The 25,720-nt window shown below is 40.6% G+C and overlaps 1 protein-coding gene across 3 annotated transcripts in view; it reads left to right on the forward strand.

Moving 5' to 3' along the window:
* FBLN2 (fibulin 2) overlaps positions 1-25,720 on the forward strand; it is a 910,922-nt gene that overhangs the window by 737,812 nt on the left and 147,390 nt on the right. For all 3 annotated transcript variants that reach the window (XM_044078109.1, XM_044078110.1, XM_044078111.1), the window contains 2 exons: positions 8,097-8,240; positions 20,590-20,718. In XM_044078109.1, the coding sequence (XP_043934044.1) occupies positions 8,097-8,240; positions 20,590-20,718 (273 nt within the window). The remainder of the gene's footprint in view (positions 1-8,096; positions 8,241-20,589; positions 20,719-25,720) is intronic.

Raw genomic sequence — 25,720 nt, forward strand, 5'->3', positions numbered from 1 at the left:
AAAAAACTTAAAATGTTCAAACCTTGTACATGTTAAAGAGTGTCTTGCCAAGGCACTTTTATTATCATTGCACTGGATAATGTATATATGTTGATATATGTGTTTGTTAAATGCATTATTCGTCTTTCCAATATAAAATGCAGTGCACTTTGTGCATACTGCAAAATAAATGATTCTTTCTGATTGACAAATAAACGTACCACCTCAAGCAATTTTTTTTACTTCATTAAATAACCTGCCTTAATAGCTGCATTCACCATAGCACCATTGATTACAATGCCAGCACCTTCCATTTTTAGGAACATTTTCCTTACCATGGGTATGCTTATTCTCTAAAATATTACTACTCCTCTTGAAAATAAACGTAGGATTGACATGTTTAAATTGTTTCAAGCCTTCATCACTGTTGATAATAAACCAGTTTTTGGTGACAATTCTCTGTATGTCCCTAGAATCTAGTGAATACTGTAGGACCATATTTGTGTTGAGGTCTACAACTTCTGAATTGTCCACCTGTGCACCTGCATTTTTACTGAATCCGTTTTTAATAATGGGAGCATAAACACCATTATGCTTGCTCCAAATTTGTTCTGTCACCCCTTCAATCAGAGAAATGGGGTAATTACTTTCTAAAAACATCTTTCTAAGCATATTAAATTCCGGAAGGCAAACACTGTCAAAATTGGTTTCAGATTTCCGTGTTTGGATTTCTTTTGTGTCTTTGAAAATATTTCCTTTTCTATTTGTCATTTGTGTCAATTGTTGATAATAATCAGATTAAGAAAATAATGTTCGAACATGTTTTTGTCTTTTGGAAGTAACTTAAAAGCAATTTAGATTTTAAGTAATATGGTTAGTGGGCGTATGGCATTTTACTGAATATTTTGATTACTTACTTGGCTTTGTAAGTGTTTTTTCAAACCCCTGTGATATTTTGCAGTGGCATTACACCTGTATTATTACTACTTTTTATTTTTTTTTTGGTTGGCTGGGTTAATCCCATTAGGTTAGTATCCTCTTTTCAAGGGAGACCCAAGGTGGTATTTGTACTACTAGCAGATATATGGCTAGGGTACTGGGGAACTTTTATGCTTTTTCAGTAAGTGCGTTGGGATCTTTTACCATCAACTCAAGCTAATTAGAGCTCAGTTTAACATCTCGTCTGAAGGTGTTAACATAGTTACATATGGAATATTATGCCTTTGAAATGTGTATTAAAAATTAATACAAAAAAAAAAAAAGAAGTGTAACTAATGAACTTCTGTTTTTTGACATATCACTCAATAATATCTCCAGGTCAACTGCCAATGCTTTGAGTTAACATGTTGTAAGATATAGCTTGTACCTCTGTGGCAGCAAAAATAGCAGACCCCTCATTGAGTATAATACCGCCTTTGGCATGTTCCTGACCAGACACATGCAGCAAATAGATCTTCCACAAAAGTTCCTTACAAAAAGAATACAAGGTATAAACACAATGTCCGATGTGGATCGCCTCAAAGCCCTATCAGTATACTTGGTCTCCTATATACTACTGAGAGGTGATTTATGACTGCATACTGCTGAACCTTTTGCACATCTGCAAAACAAACAACATCAGAACTACTAGGTCTAAAGACCTAAACTTTGCTTGCAACATAAGTAGGACATGTTGGAGAGAAAGGCATGTATCCCAGAGAATTCTCTTTCTCTGGAACAGGTTCATCATCCATGTGAAACAAAGTCCCTCCCTAATCCTATTTAAGTGTAACTTGGACCATTGGATGTGAAATTGAAAATTCACCCCCGGTCTAGCACCCATGTTTCTGATGAACAGAAGCAGTCAGTAAATCATGTTGTAACCAACAATCACCCCTATATAAACGTCTAAAATATATAATGTTTGAGGCATATTTGGGTTGCATGGATAGGCTTATAAATTATTGTATGGATGGCGCAGTGGTGCAGCAGTAGCATTGTCACCTCACAGCAAGAGGTTCTGCGGTTTGATTCTCGGCTGGAGTGCCTTCTGTGTCGAGTCTACCTGTCCTCCCTGCATTCGTGTGGGTTTCCTCCGGGTACTCCGGTTTCCTTCCACATTACAAAGACATGCGTCTGGAGCATTTCTCCCTGGGCCGCTGCTGAAAATTGGCTTTGTCCCAAGTCAGACTTTCCCAGTTAACAAATAATAAATAAAGGCTGTAGTGGTCTTCAGCCTAGTATACACATTCAACACATTCAAACATATGTACCTATTAGCATTCCTTTGGAATTGCCTGAACTTAGAATTTAGGAGGCTGAATTTACTTGCAAGAGTGTATTAAATACTGGGTATTTTTTATGGGTTATACTGTAACAAGTGTTCAGCAAGGAGTGTACTTATGATAGATATATGTGACTTGAAATGATTTACTCACTTAAAATATGGTTCTTTAGGTTTTTTTATGCTGTGCTGCAATGACTTTAAATAAGTGTGGTACTTTTCAGCAGATTGTTTTAAATGTTTGGTACATCATGTCAGTCATGATCCAGAATAGTGAAATAAATGCCAGTGTTTAGAGGAATTTCCTTTCCTTTTATGAGCTTTTGACATACTTTCAGTTATCGTGAACTTTAACACTGATGTGGTTACTCAATGTACTTATTTCTTATTGAAAGAAATATAGAGGTAGTTTTGGTAACCATATTTATAAGAATTTCCCAGTGCCAAGTTGTTGGCATCTGGTATTACGTTTGCAAATTCTAGCTTGTTTGTTAAGTGTTGTTTTGTAAAGTAAAAATGGTCTTTTCAGTGTTATTTGAATGTAGCAATGCTGTAGAACTCAAGAGCTGTATATAAGTTTGTCAGAATGTATTCTATCACAGTAAGTAAGTGGCCATTCCTTGTGTATGCGGACTTACCTGGTGGGCGAGGTTGGCATGTGGCTGAGGTCATGGACAGCATGAAGTTAAGGGTGAGGCTGATATGAGTTTGAGTGTAGGGCAAGGGCAATACAAACTGGCTATGTTACCCCATACAGCAGACTGCCTTGATACAGTTATCTGTAGGTGTGATAATCTTTGTTAATAAAATAAGAGCCTGTTTTCATTGGGAAGTCTATTTTTTCCATGTGGCTCACCAAACCAGGACGATCTGAGTAAGGGTTGACATTAAAAGTGCTTATGACTTATATAAGAAATTGTATTTCCTTAACTCAGACAGGAGATGAAGTTATTTTATTTTGGTAAATTTGCAAAGCTGAATAGGACTTGTAATTTAAATAGGGATGCAGTTCTGTACATACCAGGTAGGAAACTAAGACTTCTTCTCTGTTTTTTTTTCACTCATTTGCCAGTTTACTACGTCATTGCCAAGAAGTAAAACCATGTATGTATCACATATTTGAACATTAGCATCTCAAAAGAATATATTTTCCCCAATTAAAATATTTTTTTATATTTCTAATGCTAAAGGAATTCTGCTATTTTTTTCTGTTTCCTTGATTAATATATTCATCGAGATAACAACTGTATGCAACACTTGAAGAATCGTATTACTGTGGAGTCTCTTGGCAAAGCAACCATGACAAGATGTATTAATGCTTGGCAACATTTCATATCCAAAACAGTGCATGTCTTATTTCAGCCACTGTACATTTTTGAGATGATGTCTTTTCATATTCCATGCTTGATTTTCTATTTAGTAATAGAAAAAAAAAATACAGAACCAGTTTTAAGAACAGTTCAAACTACAATGGTTGTTGCTGTTTGTGCTGAGCCATTTTTTGATAAGTGCTGATTACTTGCTAGTTTACATATTGTGCCCTTTTGCTTTGCTCTGTTCTATACATCATTATGTTATCAGATGTGCTGTTGTCTTTGATTACAGATAAGATGAGAGTGATTGCAGGCGATTTAAAACAGAATTGCTAAATAAATAAACGGAGAGCAGCACAAATGTAATTCTAATTGAATATAAACATTTTAATAGCCTGGATTAAGTTATGTATTATACTTTTTCTTCTTTCGGCTTTTCTTCTAAGTTTCTTTGCTTTCCTTTTACTAGTTTGTAATGTTGGGAAAAGAATAAATGAAAATTATATGTTTGGCACATTTGTTGGGAAAGTTAACAGAAAAGATAAGAAAAAAAGAGTTAAACTGAAAGCAAAGTACATTTAAAATCAACTGATGGCATCCACACCAAACAGTAAAAAGCTTACATAGATAAACCTTCTAGTAAAAACTGTAACAAAGACTCAGCCAAGCTATAAGCTTCATTGTGTAATACTTTAAACCTCCTGTAGAGTAGCTCCATGGGATATATGCACTTCTTGAGCTTCTGTCTTGAGGTGTATTTCTTCGCATCCATGTCTCAAACGCATACGCCAGATATGTTAGGCAGCCTACTCATAATCCTCTATAGACACACACACACACACACACACACACACACACACACACACACACACACACACACACACACGCACGCACACACGGAAAAGAATAAATGAAAATTATATGTTTGGCACATGTGTGTTTGTATGTTTATGGTGTATGTGTATTCATGGCAACTCAGAAAGACTCAGAGTCTCATAGTTCACTTCTGTGACTAAGATAGGATGATATATTTGTGCTAGGATATCTTTTGTATGTGTTTTGGTGTTTTGTTTAGTATAAGCACTTCTGTAACACTTCACTGTATTACTAATGATTGCTGCTATAGTTTAGTGTGTAAGCCGCATTAAGTTACATTATCTAATTTGAAGGGATTGATTCCTATGATCTCTCCTTTCATGTTATGCAGTACTAAACAAGTCACATCACTGGACCGAAGCTCCTGTGTCAAATGTAAAGTCATTCTTCCGGGTAATTCCAAGTCTTTCTTATTGTACATATGTAAGGGATGCTGATTTCATATAAAATTAAATGAATATGTTAAACTTTTTAAGAGCACTATGTAATTAAAATGCATGCATTCAAAATCTTGATTTTTTTTTAAGGAAAGAAAAGTACTGGATACTTGCCACCTCTTTCTAAATCTATGACCACAGATGACATCTCATACCTCTCAGCTTCTTAGTGCAAGAATTATCGACAAGCCAAAAATAATGGGTGACAAAGATGCAAAATCAGGGACAGATTTCAAATCCTAGAAACTTAGAGAGTTGCTAGAATAAAATGTTTTGCATTATTATGTATTTTCTGAAGAATAAAAAGTCTGAAATTCAAATGTCTGTCATTATTAAGTGATCAAACAGCACTGATTTGCCAAAAAATCAGAAATATTATGAGTAAGACAAAAATCTGGACATTCTGCAAAATTCTGGACAGTTTAGAAGTATTCCTTGGGTAATTATCCCTTTGACCTCTTGGGGCCCATCAAATATTTTATAATACCAGCATCTCTTTACGGCTGCATTTTATTTTGTTAATGTGGAATGTTTTCATTCACAGGGTGGCAGTAGCCATGTAGGTGTGTATATCATTACAAAGTCGAGCTCCAAATCCTCGTAATGCAAGACTGTCTTGATTAGGGCAGAAGTTTCTTGTAGGGCAAAAATAAAAAATGACAGCTGTCCTGAGATTTTTGGACAAAAAAAATATTTTGTATGTTTTTTGAACAGTTGCATAAAACAATTATTTTGTATCTGAAACAGTTTAATGTGATATGAAATATCAGAAACAACAGAAACTGTACAAGAGTATGCTTTTATTTTGGCAAGAAAAGTGCATTGGCGTCTTTGTTGCGTTGCCATTCATTCGCTCTGGTTGTGAATATGATTTGTCTCACAGAATCTCATAATTCTATAAAAAGCATACCACTTTGGGCAGCTGAAAATGTATAAACTCTAAGAAGCTGTTCATTTATATTCATTAAGTTATTGCATCCAGGCATCCCATGTTTATCCAAAAGATGTAATGCCATATTGATGAGAGAAATAAACACATTAAAAATAATTGTGTCCAAACTGTGTAGGAAATTGAAGTTGGCTGAAGCCAAATCAGTGGTTAAAAATCACCATCTCACTCCTTTTACTTGAATCCTTAACATGACATATCTTCTAACAGTTTCTCCCTGCACACCACTTTCTTTATTAAATCCAGTCCCCAATGTGTATCTACATGACACTGACAGCCATGAATCTAAGATTATATCAGGCTGAATATGTACATTTAGCGTCTTTTTCAATTACCTAAGTATACTAGATTGCTTGCTTTTCTGTATGAATCCTCTGACCTAAGGCAACTCAGCCTGAATTTTTTCAGGGCGTATACTTACAAACTTTGAAGTTTCTCTGATCTTACATACCTTTCTTACTAAGGTCTGTAGTCCTTCCCAGCAAGTACACAAACCCCTCAAAGGGTGTCATCTACCCCTCAAAGATGTCATCCACCCCTCAAAAGATGTTATCGGCTGCCACCATAAATTCAGTAGTTGACCAAATCAGGCATTATTTCAACACAACACCGAGCTATGCAGATGTTCCCTGATTAAGTCACCCACACACGTTTCATTTCACTCTCTTCCACTTTCTTTTCCTATTCTTCTCCATTTTGCTTTGTCTTGGCTTTAACTTTCTCTAGAGAAAAAGGAGTTCTTAATCTCCTATTTGTTCTTCATCGTCTGTTTCACTCTGCAAACCTTCATTGTCTTCACAGTGCCATAAGCTATACAGCAAAATCATCCAGGCAGTACTGTTGTGTGGACATCGTATGTTCTTACAGCACACAAAATAATTAGTTCTGAAAGCCAGCTAAAGCTTCACTTAATTGTAGTGCATGGAGTGCTGTGATTACGTTCCAGAATTGAAAAAAGATAAACCTTTTATGTGCTTCTGTAGCATGAGACAACTGTAACAGCACTTTCAAAGATGTCTAACACGTTACACATACCCTAAGCGCTGTTATAGTCAAGTAGAAGGGAAGGGATGTTCCTTTGTCCTCAATGGTCCCTGTATACCTTTCCTCCTATGTCCATGTAGGTTTACAGATGTCAGTCTGTAAATAACTTATTTAAATTAGGACGGTATTTAAAAACTTTCCTTTTTTTTCCTCACTTGCTGATCTGTGACAACACTTGCTAAGTGTTGTACTGGCTTTTAAAGCCAGTAAACCAGTTTGGCTTTTTTTTCTTCTAACAGGTAGTACATGAGATAGACCAAACTCCATGCACTACATAGAGGTATGATTGGGTCTCACTGGTCAGAACTTGTTATTATGTGCTCTTGATATGGATGCCAAGATTCACCTACTGAGCTTCGCTCACAAGGTGAATTTCATGGTGTCCGTGTCTCAAACATATAATAACATGGTTATGATTGGAGACCTGATTGTAACCTTTTATATGTTTTCCAAAAGATAAAAGAAGTATATAAAAAGACTTCTTAATCAGATATTGTTGAATGAGAGATTTCTGTAGGTGTAGGTAAGATCTCCACACAAGTATCTCCTGCCTCATGCTCTTTAATAAAGGTGAACCGATGTTTGGAGTAATAGTGTAAAGTTAAGAAGATATGATCTTTACAGAAGTAGACCTTATTATATGATTTGTGATCTTTCTGACATTATAAGGTTAAATGAATTAGTGGGTGGGGTAGCAAAGCAAATCAAAGTGCTTTCTCACAGCAAGAAACTTTTCTCAGCTGCAGTTTCTTCTGTGTGTAGCTTGCCTGTCCTCCTGTTGTCCACATGAGTTTTCTATGGTGTTGTGGCTTCTCCTACCTCTTAAAGACATGCAGTACATGAACTGGCATTCCCCAAATCAGCACCCATAGGTGTGTATGCCATGTGTGAGTGTGTAAAAGTGCATTCTGCAATGGGTTAATATGCCAGTGGTGATAAACTTGTTTTACTTATTTCTAGCTGACATACTAATTCAACCCATAGTATAAGAAATAGGTGCGGATATAAACAGTAGATCATATGTACTAAGAATAAGATTTGTAAGGTAGCTGTGGCAAGTACAACTCCTGATGTCCTGCTGTTTGAGAATAAGAAGTATACTTAGTAATTATGGACTGATAATGTATGGTTGAATATTTTGTAGTTATTGCAATATTTGCTTAGTGTGACCCATTAAAAGGCACTCATTCAGGTAAAATATTAACTGCTGTTCTCCTTCAATCTTTCATTGACAGACATTAATGAATGCACAGCCCTCACTGACCCTTGCAAGCCTGGCTTCAACTGCATCAACACAGCGGGCTCTTACACATGCCAGAGGAATTTAATAACATGCAACAGAGGATATGTTGCCAACTCAGATGGGACTGGATGTGTTGGTAAGTCTAGTATGTTGTTATTGCCATCATTTAGTAGACTGTATTATTGAGGTAATATGCACACCAGAGATATGATATTCATCCCTGTTTCAGAATGCCTCTTAGGAACAATCAGTACTTTTTGGTCATTTGCAAAATTTTCATTAATAGCATACAAAAAGCAGTCAAAATATTCTCAGATTTTAAAGAGAGACACAAGGGATCATTTGAATCATACAGCCAGCTTGCCACACAGTGCTTTGCAACATAAAAAAATACAAATCAAAATGCAATAACTAACTGTTGAAACAGACTTGTTAATATCTTCTTGCATTTGTGGTATTTTTTTTCTATGAAAGGCAACAAAACAGTCATTCAGTTTGTCATTTGTGGAATAACAGAAAATGGCAGTTTTCAAATGCTGTACTGCTGAGGGGATAAAGCCCCAACTATAACTCAGACACCCCCAAATCAAAATAGTGGTCCAACGCTGAAGGAACTGACAAAGGGACAGAGAGGAATGACAAGGCAATGCCTAATTATAACTCTGTCTCTGAGAGGAGGGTTGAGGCTGCTTGTCTGGGGTACATAATCCTCTCCTGTTCTCCAATGTAGACAAGGGGTAGTGTGTAGGCACTTGTTTACAATGGATTAGGCCTTACAATGGTTCTAAAATAGCATGTAGACCTTATTGTGGGTTGTTTTGCACACGGAGAGTGTGACATGCCAAAGCAAAGGCCTATTGCATTTTCACACCATGTGCAGTGACAGGGCTCAGGACAAGACTCCTCCACTTCTTGCCTCGATGGTGTCCTTACCACAGCTGTGCTCTTGCCATGTCATGGGGAGTGAGCAGGGATTAACAGCAGAAGATGTTTCTGATAGTGAACATGCACAGGTCAGACTAAAAAGAAAAAAAAAAGACAAAAGAGCATCCAGTTTTCAAGAGAAATAGTGTAGTCATATAATTGAAAACCCCTCAAGAGTAGCTTATTTATAGTGTCTGCTTGACTCTCCCATACATGATTGTACAACTCTAATTAATAGATAGCCGTCACTCCAGAATCTTTAAGAAAAGACTACATGAAAATTGTTCTTTTTAAGTGAGGGCAGTACTTTGCATGTAACTTATTTATTCTAGTTTATATGTACTTGAACTGCCTTGTACTTTGGGTTGTTTAATTTATTTTAAAAAAAACAACTGCTCATGTGTAGTATATTTGTCTGAAACTAGCTTGTGGATTCATAAGGTACACTAACTCTTGCTTTAAGGAATGTGGTAAAAAGGTCCTGTTCTGTGATGTAGAGATTTCTGATTCAGAGACACTTTAAACACAATGAGGAAAGACCTCATTATTAACTAATTTGCATGTCTCTGAATCGTTGTTAACTACAGAGCGTGCAAACCAGCACTTTCATGTAGTAGTTAATAATGGAGACCGTATTGTGTTAGGAAAAGCCCCTTTCCCAGACACTCTCACATACAGCCACAGTAAAACAAGCACATGCACAGTGTTAACCCATGCCTGTTCATGTTTTCAGAATGTCCACAATGTCTCCACAGTATAATTCATGGATTAGTGCAGTCAGTCCTTAATGCCAGACATTATGGAGGTTGTAATCATGCCTAACTTCAGCCTCCCATAGGCTAAGGTAGTCAGGCTTGCATCAGCTCAAGTCACTGTAGTAGTAACAGCACTGCCATGTGCGGAATGCCTGTAGCAGGGGAACCAACTCTGGACAAACTACCCCAGGCATTAGTCTTTCTGTGACCTGGTATAATCCTCCTGCTGGAGCCTCTGGCTCTAATGCTTATAGAGAATATCTAGAAAAATCCTGGACTCCTCCTCACACCATCTCTGTGTTCCGAAAGGGGTACTACAATCACCTTCTCCAGCCATAATCTCATCTTCAATGATCTGTGAAAAAATGGCAGGGAATTGTCACCCAAATGACTTCTCCCATGTTTCAGCCTCTATACGAGGGACACTGTTCTGCACCTGATTTGCACAATGGCTGTCAAAATAATACAGTATAAGTACTGTATTATTATGGTTGCAGTGGCATTGCAAGGTGTGAGGCATGACAGTCCTCCATCCTTCTGTTTACTGATGAGAATGCCTGCTCTTCAATGACTCTAGTTTCAGATAGCAGGATGATAATTCTCTCATTTCTAATCTGTTATGCATACCTTGGGTGTGTAGTTTCACCCACAGGTGATCAGGGGTTGTGTAAGGCATTATGTAGAACATTTCATAATATTTATTAGGTTTGCTCATCATGCAAATTGAGTCATTTAGAAATAATAATTATCGCACCTAAAGGTGTTGTTTGCATAATAAGAAACAGAGATCCTCATCTCACTATGGAAGACAACAGCTGCAGCCAAAATGGTGACTGAATCTGGTGTGTTATCTTAACAGTTTGCTACTAATGGGGATATCTTTTTTTCATAAATGTAAATGGTAGTTTTTGCACCTAATTCTTTGTTTAAGGGTTGTTTTTTGTATGCTGATTAATGTAAGGCCTAAAAGCAGCTTCAGTTTGCCAGTGTTTTCTGTTTGATGGCCAAAACTATCATAAGGGGTGCATTGTATGTGTAATGACTGTAGTTGCATGCATGCCTATTACAGTAAGTTGTAAGAACAGTGCTGTTCCATATACCATTGCACTGTTGTCAGCCTTACACATATATGATTAGCCAGCACCATTGTGACACTTATATTGTAATGCTCGTGTGCTTATTACGTTTCATTCTTGTTAACTTCCATGTGCTGTTTGTTTTTTGGGGGGGGAGAAGTTGGATACAATAATGCCTGACATTCAGGTCAAGATTGTTTTGTGGATACGTGTATGTTAGTGTCAGGTACAACTAAAGCATAACATATATCCTGTTAGTATAGTGTTACGGTTAGGATTCCTAAGACCATTTAGGACTACAGCTGTTAATTCCATTGATGTCCTTCAAGGATGCATCTGCAGTCCTTACAAATGAGTTGTCCTGTTGTCAGGCAGCCCTTCGGTCGGCCGGATTCCAAAGTCTGGGTCTGGCCTCGGCTGGTGTCGCACTTCACCCGACGTCATAGCTGCAGTTTTTCGGGTATAAAGGCATCAGCCGATGCCATTTTCCTCAGTCTTTCTTGCCGCGTGGTGCCCGAAGCAGAAGCTGTTCGCAAGTGCCGGTCGGTCAGAACCAGAGATTACTACTACCGAATACTTCTACTACCGAAGACTTCTAAAAAGCTAAGTACCCCGTTGGGGACTCTTTCTTGCCTCAGCCGATGTCAGAAAAAGTGAATAACTGTTTAAATTGTGGGAAACAAATACCTCATAAAGATTTCCACTCTTACTGCTTACCTTGCTTAGGCCCAGACCACGACGTAGCAGCTTGTCTAGCCTGTGCTTCTTTCAACCGACGAACGCTTAGGCGTCGGTCTGAATTTGCTGAAGAGTTTTTCGGCCCCGATTTTGCCTATATTATGCCGTCGGATACTCCCGACTACGCAAATTTCTAAAAAACGCAAAGAAAAGGACCGACACTCGCGGTCCGCGGTTTCGGCCGAAACCGCGGTTAAGTCAACCGTGAGTGTCTCGGTTTCGGCTGAAACCGAGCCCTCGGTTCTTCCTTCGGCCGAAAGCTTGCCACTTACCGAGGCCTCTTCCAGTTTGGCTGAATCTGCTACCGAAATCCCACCTGCTCCTGCAGGCTCTCAGGATTTATCAGATACTATCCCTTTGGATATTTCTACCCCTGCACGTGGAGCTGCTAGGCCTCCTGCATCCATGTCGATTAAGGCCTTTGCCAGGGCTAAAGCAGCAAAAACTACCAAAACTGTGCCTGCTAAGACCCCCTCTCACAGGCCCAGTTCTAGTTCTCAAATGCTTACTCTTGCAGAGGATCTCATTTCTTTGATCCGAGGATCTCAACCACACCAAGACAGGGCCTCTCACCCACCTCCAGAGAAGAGGACTAGAGTAGAGCCCCCTGAGCCAGTCTCTTCAGATGGCTCCTCTGATGAATCAGATAATACTGACCCTCCAGAGGCCCCCTTCTCTCCTTATGAGGACTCTGATGCAGAAGAGTCCATTCCTGCTGCCTCCCCGCCTGAGGAATTTTCTTTTGGTGAAACCTTGCATGCTATGAGGGAACAATTTCAATGGCAGGGCCAGGATTTTTCAGACTCTAGGAAAAGGCTTAGAACCTTTTTGCATTTGCCACAGCATAGGACTTTAGCCATTCCTCCAGTACTTACTGTTGTGGATGATGCTTTCAATGATGCTTGTACTGCTCCTGACTCTCTCCCTCCGGCCCCTGCTAAGCCCGATAGGTACTACAGGGTTCCGGACACTCATTATCATTTGTATAAGGCCCCTTTTGCAGATCCCGAGACTATATTCCAGGGACCCAAGGCTGTAGCAGCTACCTCTACCAAGAACCCCCTCCCCTCTGAAAGGGAATCCAGGGCCTTAGAGAGATGGGGTAAAAAAGTTTACACTTCTGCTACTCTTTCAGCTAGGGCCTTGAACTGTCAATTCCACATGATCCAGTATCAGGAATTTATGTTAGACCAATTAACTAAAAAGCTGTCCTCAGATGAACCATTAGACAAAAAATCTGTTCAGGAAATGGTACATAACATTCAGCAGGTCAGTAATCATTCCTTAAAATGCGGCTATGATGCACTGGAGGCTTCCTTTAGATCAGCCATGACTGGCACAGTGATCAGAAGACATGCATGGTTAAAAGAACAGGCCTTACCTGACCATGTCAAATCAAAGCTACTAGATGCTCCCATGGACAAGATCAACTTGTTTGGCTCTCCTGCACAACAGGTGCTGAAGAAGATGGAAGAGAAAGCAAAATCTGTCCAGACAGTCAAAGATTTCTTACAGGTCCAACCTCCAAGGTTTAGCAGGAATTGGCCCTCCAAGAATTGGTCCTTTCCAGACACCGCCAGAGCTCAGAGAGGCAGGAATAGGCGATCAAGAGGCAGAGGTCAATCCAGAGGTGCCTACAGGGGACGTCAGTGGCAGGCTAACAACCAACGAGGTACAGCCACAGACACAGCCATCACCACTACTACAGGACAATCACAGTGACTTGGCTCTGGCACCGCCTACCAGGGAACAACTAGAAGCACCCTTAGGCGGGAAGCTAGCCTTATTTTCAGTAAACTGGCATTACATCACAGGAGACAAGTGGATTTTGCAGACAATAGACCAAGGTTACAGGTTTCATTTCCATACTCTACCAAGGAAGAGAGGAATTCCAAACCTACCTCCAAATCAAAAGACAGAAGCTCTAAAACAAATAACTCACTTACTAAGGATGAGAGCTGTAGAAAAGTACCATCTATCGAGCAAGGCCAAGGATTTTACTCCAGGCTCTTCCTGGTACCACGAAAAGAAAACAAATGGAGACCTATTCTCGACCTGTCCACTTTAAACACATACATCATTGTCCCAAAATTCAAAATGCTGACCTTACAGCAGCTTCTTCCCATGTTGGGCAAGGAGTGTTGGCTGGTAACTCTAGATCTCAAGGAGGCATACCTGCACGTCCCCATACGACCAAATTGCAGAAGATACCTCAGATTTCTTGCAGGATCAGAGCATTATCAATTCTCAGCATTGCCCTTTGGCTTATCTACTGCGCCCAGAGTGTTCACGAAATGCCTGGCATCAGTAATTGCTCATTGCAAGCTTCAGGGAATCCAAATTTACCCTTACCTGGACGACTGCCTGTTACAAGCGGACAACAAAAACAAGCTAGCAGAAGACTTGAAAAGGGTCATTTATCTACTGCAAGCCCTGGGATACACAGTCAATACAAAAAAGTCAAGGCTGATACCATCCCAAAGGATAACCTTTTTGGGTGCAGAGCTGGACACATCAAAGCAAATGGCATTCCTAACAGTAGAAAAACAGGAGCAACTCCCTCTCTACTTCTTGGCATTAACAAAGCAGAACCGGCTAACAGCAAGAAAAGTCCTGCAAGCCTTGGGTTTCATGGCATCCTGCATAATTTTGGTCCCACATGCCAGACTACATATGAGAAAGTTACAGTGGTACCTAAGGAATTTATGGTCTTAGCACAAGCACAGCCTAGAAACCCAAATTCCAATAATCCCATGCCTGAAGCAAGAATTCCAATGGTGGGCTCAGGCCTGTCAATCAAACAAAGGACTGCCCTTCCACAGCACTCAACCCAGCCAGACCATCACAACGGACGCCTCAGACCTAGGTTGGGGGGCCCACATGCTGGACAAGTGCATACAAGGCTTATGGACTCAAGACCAGCTGCACCTACACATAAATCAAAAGGAAATGCTGGCAGTAAAACTGGCAATCCAGACATTCAGACCATTTCTTCAACAAGGTCAACTGTTAATAAGGATGGACAACACCACAGTTATGTGGTACATCAACAAACAAGGAGGCATACATTGGTACCCTCTATGTCGGATGGCAATGGACCTCTGGAATGTGGCCCTGAGCTACAACATTCAGTTACAAGCAATTTTTGTACCAGGAAAATTAAACATTCTAGCAGACATACTAAGCAGAACTACCACGGATGCCCACGAATGGATGCTGCATCCGGACATCTTCAGAACCATTACAAGAAAATGGGGGCTACCAGAAATAGACTTATTTGCATCCCCACGCAATCACCAACTGAAGAAATTCTGCACAAGGACGTACCACCCACTTGCTTGGAGAGTGGACTCCCTATTCTTCAGTTGGAAAAACCTGACAGCATATGCATTCCCACCACTTCCTTTGATGCACAAGGTGCTATTGAAGATCAAAGAGAACCGTCCAAGGATCATCCTGATAGCTCCAGACTGGCCAAGACAACATTGGTATCCATTACTGAGGAGCATGTCTCGGGAACAAATATGGCCTCTACCCCTAGTTCCCTTGCTGTTGTCACAGAACAACTACAACAGCCTGCATCCAAACCTGAAAACACTGCAGCTGACTGCCTGGAACATTGCATAAGACCAAATAACCCAAACTTATCCCAAAGGGTCAAAGACATTATCTTGGAGGCTCGCAGACCCTCAACAAGAAAAAAATTATTCAGCAAAATGAAAAAGATATCACATTTGGAGTACTGCAAAAGGAGAAAATGTGTCACTGGTAAACATAGCCAACATCCTGGAATACTTGGCAGAGCTCTTCCACAACGGCCTGTCCTATTCTTCCATTAAGATTCATGCATCAGCTATTTCAGCAGAATACGACTTGGATCCTCCAGTCTTCTCACATCCTCTACTCAGGCAATTTCTGAGAGGAATTAAAAATGTAAAACCACCTAGGAAGCCACCATTGCCAGCATGGGACTTGAACTTTGTGCTAGAAAAGTTAACACTCCCTCCTTTTGAACCAGCAGCAACAGCAGAATTACAATACTTATCATGGAAAACTGCTTTCCTGCTTGCAATCACTTCAGCAAGCAGGGTATCTGAGCTACAGGCATTAATGCCAGTACAGCCCTTCCTGATCTTCCATCAAGATAGAGTATCCATGAGAACAAATCCCACGTTTATGCCAAAGGTGGTTTCCAGAGTATCTTTAAATCAGGCTATCCACCTACCTACATTCTTCCCCAACCCACAGAACAGGGGAGAAAGACTGTTACATACCTTGGATGTACATAGACAATTACGCTACTACCTGGACAGGACCAAGGGCAATAGAAAAACTGACCAGCTACTGGTAGCATATGCAACAGGAAAGGAAGGAAAAGCAATTTCAAAACAGACAATCTCCAAGTGGATAGGAAATTGCATAAGATTTTGTTACTCCTACCATGGAAAGAAAACTCCAGAAAACATCAGGCCTCACTCTACAAGGGCTACAGCCACTACCACAGCTTTTCTTGAGGAGTGGCTACCAAAGACATTTTAGAGGCTGCTACTTGGAGCTCCGTGCATACATTTGCCAAGCATTATAATCTACCTTTATATTCCAGATCCCGAGCAGGTTTTGCCACTGCTGTTTTGCAAGGGATCTTAACTACACCATAATCTTATTTCTCCTCCTCCCCCAGTTTGGCTATGGTATTCTACCCATTTGTAAGGACTGCAGATGCATCCTTGAAGGACATAGTACAGTTTTGTACCTACCATAAATGTAGATGTCCGATAGGCATGCATCTGCAGTCAGGATTACCCACCCTCCTTCCCCTCTGTGGTACTCCTAGGGTATTTGCCCATCTTGTAGCTAGCTGGGGGAATCTATTATGGTGTATTTGTTTTGTATATATGTACATACATGCTTATTTTTGTTTGCTCTCTACTATTTGGAACCATTTGCATTTATCCAAATTTAGCCTTCCTAGAGGGCACCTGGCATCTGGGGCAAGAAACACTGAGGAAAATGGCGTTGGCTGATGCCTTTATACCCGAAAAACTGCAGCTATGACGTCGGGTGAAGTGCGACACCAGCCGAGGCCAGACCCAGACTTTGGAATCCGGCTGACCGAAGGGCTGCCTGACGACAGGACAACCCATTTGTAAGGACTGCAGATGCATGCCTATCGGACATCTACATTTATGGTAGGTACAAAACTGTACTTTACGCATACCAACAGAATTATGTCTAAGGGACAGGCATAGAAAACCACATTTACTCTCAAGATCAAGTTTATGGAGGCTGAAAATTAGGTGGTACTAGAGGCTCTCCACCTTCAAGGTAGATGACTCTTTGGAGAACATTCTGCTGACCAGTCCTTCTATGACTGTAACCATTGGGAAGTTGTCAACAATGTCAATGCTGTGGATGGTCAAGATTATAATAACAATATGGTCCACTACATAGTGACTGATAAGTTCTGTGCTGTCACTCACAGAGCACAGTCCATGTCAACAGCAATGGAGGGTGACGTAGTGGACTGTCTACTGAACCACCCCTTATGGAGACGGAGGAGTTTCTGCCTCACATAAAAGCAGTACGTCCTCCACAGAGTTCTGCAGCCTGGTGCTGGATGTCAGATAGAGATGGATAGGCCACAGAGAAGCTGCTGATGCCCTAAAAATTCTATAACTATCTACACCAATTTTTACCTTTTAATCACATTACATTTTATAATACTCGTCTCACTTCTGGCATATATGTACATATGACATCCAGGTGTGACATACATCTGCACAAGGAATGGGCAGAATTAATATTACATGTCATATTTTTTATAGTCTTAAGGATATCACTTGCATGCATAGTTGTGTTAATGTGTCCTACTTACACTGAATATTTTCTGTTTTGTTGCAGTAACAGGTGAATCATTTTCTGGCACCTGCACTATGGAATCCCCCCCCCCCCACACCTTGCCTGATGTGGAGGATCTGTAGCCTCTGATAATGATAGTGGGGATGAGCTGGCTCAGTCAGGAGCTGCACAGTGTATGTTGCACAGGAAGTGCAACCACTGTGTCCCCTAATCAGAAGATGGACATAGTCTGTATGCCTGCGCAAACCCAGGACACATCATACTCTGTGACTGGATAGATTGATAGGGACACTGTAGATCAGGGAGGTATAATAGTGTCCACTGCAGATATGTCTAAATCTGTCCCTAGCACTTGTAGGCAGGAAGGTCCGCACAGGAATGTTGGTACTGGTGCTTTGTATCCCCTACCGACTGAGGGTGGTGTGTCAGTAGCTGCCACCCAACTTATGTGCAGGGTCATCATGCAGACACAGGATACTTCCAACAGAGCCATGGTAGAGGTTGTAATGGTGACCAGGCTGTACATGCTGACATGTGGGAGTTTCAGTGACCATTTGTGTGATTCATTGGATAGATTGAATCACATAATGGACCATGCAGTGTCTTCTGTGGATTGTATGTCAGGAGTGAGGGGCCATCCTTGTGGCCAGTCATCTGCTACATCCATTGCATCCACAGATGTTAGCCAGTGTGGTCATGGATTGCTGAGATCCCGCTCCTGCTGTGCTACCGCTTCCACTGCAACATCAGTTGTGGAGGTGTCTACTCCCAGGAGAGGCTATCTACATGATCATAGCCATGCTGGCGTGTCCTTCAACAGAATTCAGTCATGGTCAGGTAATAAATTAGTATCTAGCCAAAGTCACGGGACAGCCAGTGCAACTCCTGGCAGAGCCAGCTCTGGTGGGTGGGGGTGTGCACGAGAAGATGAACCCTCTGTTATGCATGTCTTGGACCTGTCCAGTAGGCCAAGCTGCAGTACTGCTTGCATGTTGAGGCTGTGTCCCTGCAGACACACACATGCCAACTACATCCCCCAGCACATTTCACACTTGCACTGACTCTTGCCTTTCTGAATATTAATCCCATCCATACCAGTTCTCATACTTCCTATACAAGCACTTTTTCTTTTGCTACACCTCAGCATTCATACTTCCAGACTTCCCTGTGAAAGCCATGCACCCATATACTCCATTTTCAAATGATAATAACTGTTCCCTGCCCTTTGTACATTGTTACTTGACTTGCCTATATCTGATGCTCAGGATGGCAAGTCTGTGCATGGCTAAGCAGAGAATGGTGCCTTTGCATTATTTTTTTCTGTAGTGTACTTACTTAACTTTTGTATAGTCATGTGAAAAGCTATGTGCAGTATGCTTCCTCTTTGCTAGTGCCATAGCATACTGTTCCCACCTTTGTCTGGCATAGTCATCCCCTGCTGCTGTCTCCTTCTGTGACTCCTCTTCTGTCTCTGTTGCCTCTGCCTGTGGTTCTGGGAATTGTAGTCACATACCTTTATATCCACTGGGATGGATACTCTATGACTCCCACAGGGCTGCAGACAAGGCCAACCACATGTCCTTGTCCACACGATAATAGTCCACTATGTCATGTCACAGAAGGCAAGATTGGAAGACCCAGCACCTTTGAGGCCAACATCATTCGTGGTTGGCTGCAGCAACTGCTGTAGGAGCACACACCACCTTACTCTGCCTGAATGTGAGGATATGGACGTGAACAGAAGTAAAGAGGGCTTTTAAGCATTTCTGAATAATTCTGCCATGTTGTTTAGCCCAATTATCATATGCAGTGCTTCATTAAGTGGTTTTGCTTCTGCTGCATGTTTAAAAGTTCATAGGGTAGTCTCTTATGTGTGTATTACTTTAAACAGGTTTAATTAAACTTTTATGTTTTTTTTTGCAAATCTGTTACATATTGATGCAATTGTCTTTGCATCTGCTTTTTCTTATATTTTAATAAAGTTTTGTTCCACCTCTTACAGTACAAAATGCTATTTTTTTATTTCTCAGTCTTCAAATAAATCTGTATCTTTATTATTTATTGACATTAACAAAGTCATTAAACTTCTTTGTGACCAATAAAATGGAGATTCTGGTACTTTATTCACCTGCTAATCAAAGGAGACCACTAGGAAAAGAACCATTTTTCAAGGGTGATTCAGGGGCACAGGTCTGGGTAACATTAATTGTCACTAATTATGCAAGTAAGGACTGGGGATATCAAATGTTGGGAAGTCTGTTAGTATTTTATATCCTTAATTTTACATGATGTTTCTGGCAGTAGTATATGCTTGTTAAGAGAATTTGATGTTTCAGCTGTTACTCAAAGTTTATATTGTAGATAATTATGTTATTAAGTTTGTAAACATTTTCTTGCTTTTTAAAGTCATTATGTAGGCCATTGTTATTACGTATGTATTTTGCAAGAAAGTAGTAATCTAACGATGAAAGATTAATTATGTAGCATTTGAGGGAATCGTTCAAAATCATTTATATATTAGGTGTTTTGGTCACACATCTGCAAACTTTTCCATTTGAGTTTTTTTATTTTTTTTTTGTAATTTGTTTTCTCTTCATTTTTTTCTTTATAGAACGTCCAGACATAATATATGATGCATGTATTTTTTCTTATTTTTATGTGTTCCCTGCACAGTTTGGGAGAATTAGCTTATTAAAGGAATGTCTTGCATATGCTGAAGAGATAATTACAAAAATATGTAACCCAGTAATTTTGTCTCTTGTTTTGTGTTGCCTGTATAAATATTTGTATGACAAGTCTGTTCAGTTATATGATGTCTGCTTCAAGCTTGTTTTTAACTCTTAGAGAACACAGGTGTACAGAATACACAAGACATGACATAAAATCTAACAGAAACTTCTTTGTCAGAAAGGGATAGCATCACATGTTAGGATTTAGTGGGATTAAAATCTTTGAGGAAAAAAAACAGAACTAAATAAACTTATATGGTTGAATGGCACTGAATGTTTTATCAATGGTTATGTGCTACTCTTCTGATAATCTATTTAGTTGCAAATTTAGAAAATTATTCTGCCTGAATATACACAATATGTTTATATTTATATATAGCTATTTCTGTGATTTCTTACTGTAGATGTTGACGAATGCCAGACTGGGATACACCGCTGTGATGAAGGACAGTTCTGTCAGAATCTACCTGGTGCTTACCGCTGTGATTGCAAACCAGGCTACCAGTATGATGCATTCAGTAGAAGATGTGTTGGTATGTATGATGTAATACCTCTTGTTGTTTGTCTTTTGTCTTTTCCCGGTTAGGGGTCGCCACAGCGGAACTCTGGTCTGCTAATGATTGTCAGTTGGTTTTTATGGTGTTGAGTTGCCAGCCCGACGCCCAACCTTCAACAAAGGCACGCCCATTCAACGCATGTCATTCGAACACCCACTCGACCGCGGGGAGGACATGCATATGATGTAATACCGCTAAACAAGAAAAATGCAATATTCCAGCAAGAAATTGCTGTCTCCACAATTTCTTCTTTTTAAGATTCAAGGCTGTTTTTACATGTAACTGTGTATTCTGCAGCAAAAATTTACATTCTTTCTTACTTGACTTTTCCAATATGTATGATTATTTCAAAGGAAAGAAAGAAAGAAAGCACTGGGAACTTACGTTAGCTTAAAGTAAAAAAATGCCCTTCAGAAAGCATAATGATTGTGTGCCTAATGTTCAGAAAATCAAACTGCCTTCAAAATTTATCATTTGATTCTGTTTGTTAGACTTTGTGTACATTTTTCACTTCATGGATTTTGTCACAGTTCACTTAGTTTACTACCAAAATGTATGCCCCTGAAGATTTTTGACCTGCAAAGAATTAATAACTTTTGCCATCTTTAATGGAATTATTATTGTCTGCCATTTACTGAGAGACTGGACACATCTGTTTGTTCCCATTCCTGTTTGGGTACTTAAGCCATTCTGTATTTAAACCTGTTATGTGCTTACACACGAATCATTATGATGCAGTTTTCAATAATTGTTTTAAGCAAATTAGATGCATTTAATGACTTTCTTTGATATTTTTTCCAGTTGTGTTTCTCCTCTACTTTCTGAAATAATGAATGCTGTTTTTGCAGACTCCATAGGGCTCTGCAAACTGCCATCATTGTTTAAACAGCATTGCAGTTATCATTAAAACTTAAATCCATAAGATTCTGGTTGATAGCAAGTTATTAGACTTCCTGACTACCGACTGTATATTTCATCTGAAGAGGGAAATCTTCTGTTTAAGTTCTGTCTTCTTGTTAATTTGTTAAATGTATATATATATATATATATATATATATATATATATATATATATATATGTATATATATGGGTTCACTACATAATCTTGAAATTTTCTTGAGACTATGTAGCCGAAACCCCTAAATGCCGAAAGACCAGAAGCTCAAAATTCAAAATCCCAAATGTACAACGCACATACAGCACACACATACACACAACTTCCCCCCACAATCAAACATATCATTCTACACTACAGATAAGCAGGGGGGCAAGCCCCCATGCACCCCCCCCATGTGGGGGGTTGCACCCCCACAGCCCCTTTACTTAAATATACTAACTCCAAGATCGCACAGACACACAAGGGAAACTCATATCTGCACATTTTAGAGTCTCTCATACACAAATATCACAGTCACACCACACACACTGACGCACACTAAAGCTGCTAACCAACACACTTACACATAGATACTTACCTGAACTTCTACGTATCCATCAACAAACCACAACATCAGAAGCGCTACTTCAGTATCTTCGAACATCGGGATTTTGAATTTTGAAATTTGGTCTTTCGGTATTTAGGGGATGTTCATCGTGTTACACTGCTGCAGTCACCACTGTTGGGTTATCCAGCCATCAGGCGGTCCCGCAGTCAGCCCGAGTTCCAAAGTCTTGGTCCGGCATCGGTTGCTGTCGCTTCTTCCCTGACGTCAGTGCGCCAGAGGTATATAAGATGCATCTGACGCCATTTTCTTCAGTCTTTCTTGCCGCGCGGTGCCTGAAGCAGAAGCAGATGTTCATCGTGCATACAGCTGCAGTCATTACAGATGGGTTATCCTGCCGTCAGGTGGGTCCTCGGTCAGCCGAATTCCAAAGTCTAGGTCCGGCGTCGGTTGTCGTCACTTCTTCCCTGACGTCAGTGCGGCAGGGGTAAAAAAGAGGCAGCCAACGCCATTTTCTTCAGTCTTTCTTGCCGCGCGGTGCCCGAAGCAGAAGCAGTTCGCAAGTGCTGGTCAGCCAGCTCCTGAGATTTACGAAAGTATTTCAGCCAAAGTCTTCTTTAAAGCTAAGTACCCCGTTGGGGAAACTTTTCTTGCCTCAGACCGATGTCAGACAAAGTTAATAATTGCATTTCTTGTGGGAAGCAAATACCGCATAAGGATTTCCACTCTTTCTGTATACCTTGCTTAGGGCCAGACCATGACGTCTCAGCCTGCCGTTTTTGTGCTAGGTTCAACAAGCGCACTATTAAGCGCCGGGCGGAGTTCACCCTTCATTATTTTGGCAAAAAATTTAATTATATCATGTCGTCGGATACTCCGACACCAGTTTTAAGCAAAAGACGCAAAGACAAGGACCGACATACGAGGTCTGCACAGAGTACTGAGACCACGCTTAGGCCGACTACCGGTTCTCCAGTTCTCAGTGAGGCGCCTATGCAGCCCCTGACTACCGATGAATCTATTTTACCGGTGACTTCAGTACCCGAGGTCACAGGCTCCTCGATCTCCATTCCCACTGCAGATACTGACGCCACTCTTGGCGGGGAAAATTGAAAATTTAGTCAGGCCTGCCATTTCTGAAGGCGTCTTCAGGCCTTCCACCTTCTCTATTAAATCCTTCACTAAATCTAAAGCTGCCATGAAAACTAAAAAAACAGGGTCCTCAGACTTCCTCTCAAGGCCCCATGCCTAAAAAGCAGATGCTTAAAATGGCTGAGGATTTGATAACTCTCATCAGGGGTTCTCAACCCCCCCTCTGACAAAAGGCCCAGATTGGAGGAAGACTACCCTTCCTCAGACCAGGCTTCTATTACCTAAGACCATTCTGAGGACCAGGATAATGCCTATTCCCCTTTCGAAGACTCTGATGCTGAGGAGTCTATTCCCTCGGTCTCCCCCCCCTGAGAACTACTCTTTTGGGGAAACCCTGCATACACTGAGGGAACACTTCCACTGGGAAGGCCAAGATTACTCAGATTCCAAGAAAAGGCTCAGGGAATTTCTACTGCTCCCCCAGCATAGGCCCCTGGCTATCCCTCCTGTTTTAGATATTTTGGAGGATGTGTACGCAGAAGCCAGCCTTAATCCAGATTCTTTACCTCCAGCCCCGGTTAAACCAGACTGGTATTACCGGATTCCTGATTCTCACCAGTTCCTTTATAAAAGCCATACTGCTGACCCAGAAACTATTTCACAGGGTCCCAAGGGAATTAAGGCCTCTACTGCTAAAAACCCTTTACCTTCATAGAGAGATTCCAGAGCATTAGAAAGGTGGGGGAAAAGGTGTATACATCTGCCATTTTAACCATGAGGGCATTAAACTGTCAATTTCATATGTTAAAGTACCAACAGTTTTTGTTATCTCAGCTGAAAAGCAAAATGACACAAACAGAACAAACAGATTTGAAAGAATTGCAGGATTTGTTGCATGGAGCAGAGCAAGTGGGTAAACATACCTTGCAGTGTGGTTTTGATGCTTTAGAGGCCTCATGTAGAGCTGTTGTCACGGGGTCTGTTATACATAGACATGCTTGGCTCAAAGAGCAAACCTTACCAGATCATGTCAAAGCAAAGTTATTAGATGTACCACTTCAAAAAGATGTATTGTTTGGTGTTAAAGTTGAGGAGGTACTAAAGAAAATGGAAGAAAAAGCGAAATCTATGCAAACAGCAAAAGATTTCTTGCAGGTACAACCTCCACGCTTCAGCAGAAACTGGCCTTCAAAAAATTGGTCCTTTCCAGCCACGGACAGACCTCAAAGGGGCAGATACAGATGCCCAAGGGGTAGAGAACAACCTCAAGGATCTTACAGAGCTAGACAGTGGCAAGCACCAACCCCAAGAGATGGAGAAGATAGATCACAGTCATTTAGAAAACAGACAGAATGACTTCCCCCTATGCCTGCCAAACAAAGCTTTAATGACAGCACCTTTGTGTGGAAAACTGGCATTATTTTCAAAAAACTGGCACATTGTTACAAAAGACAAATGGATTCTGGACATTATAGACAGAGGCTACAGGTTCCACTTTCACACCCTTCCAAAAATGAGAGGCTTGCCAAACCTGCCACAAAATCAAAGGGCAGAGGCACAAAGACAAATTTCCGCTCTCATGGATATGAAAGCGATTCAAGAGGTACCTGCAAAAGAACAAGGTCGAGGTTTTTATTCCAGACTATTCCTGGTACCAAGGAAAGACAAAGATTGGAGACCCATCTTAGACCTATCCATCCTAAACACATATCTACAGGTGCCAAAATTCAAGATGCTCACATTACAGCAGCTTCTTCCCATGCTGGGCAAGGAGTCTTGGCTGGTTACATTGGACCTCAAGGAGGCATACTGCATGTCCCTATCAGACAAGATTGCAGAAGATACCTCAGATTTCTTGCAGGTTCAACCCATTACCAATTCTCTGCATTGCCCTTTGGCTTATCTACTGCGCCCAGAGTGTTTACAAAATGCCTGGCATCAGTAATTGCCTTCTGCAGACAACAAGGAATACAAATCTACCCATATCTGGACGACTGCCTGATCTAAGCGGACAGCAAGGACATTCTATTGCAACATCTGGCGTTTGTAATTAAACTGTTAAACTACCTGGGATACACAGTGAACAAAAAGAAATCAAAACTAATACCTTCTCAACAGATAATTTTCCTGGGTGCCAGCTTAAATACAACCACCCAGATGGCCTACCTCACGCCAGACAAACAAGGGCAACTGTCTCAATACTTCAACAAAATGGCAACTTTCACCAGACTAACTGCAAGGAAAGTCCTGCAGGCTCTGGGATTCTTGCATCCTACTAATACCATGTGCAAAGCTGCATATGAGGAAACTACAATGGTACCTAAAAAACATATGGTCTCAACACAGCCACAGCTTGGAAACAATTATACCACTCATTCCATGCCTTCAAAAGGAATTTTTGTGGTGGGCTCAAGCATGCCAAAGAAACACAGGTCTCCCTTTCT

The sequence above is a fragment of the Protopterus annectens genome, chromosome 7.part0 (assembly GCF_019279795.1).
Source record: "Protopterus annectens isolate FY-2018-M chromosome 7.part0, PAN1.0, whole genome shotgun sequence".
Lineage (NCBI taxonomy): Eukaryota > Metazoa > Chordata > Ceratodontiformes > Protopteridae > Protopterus > Protopterus annectens.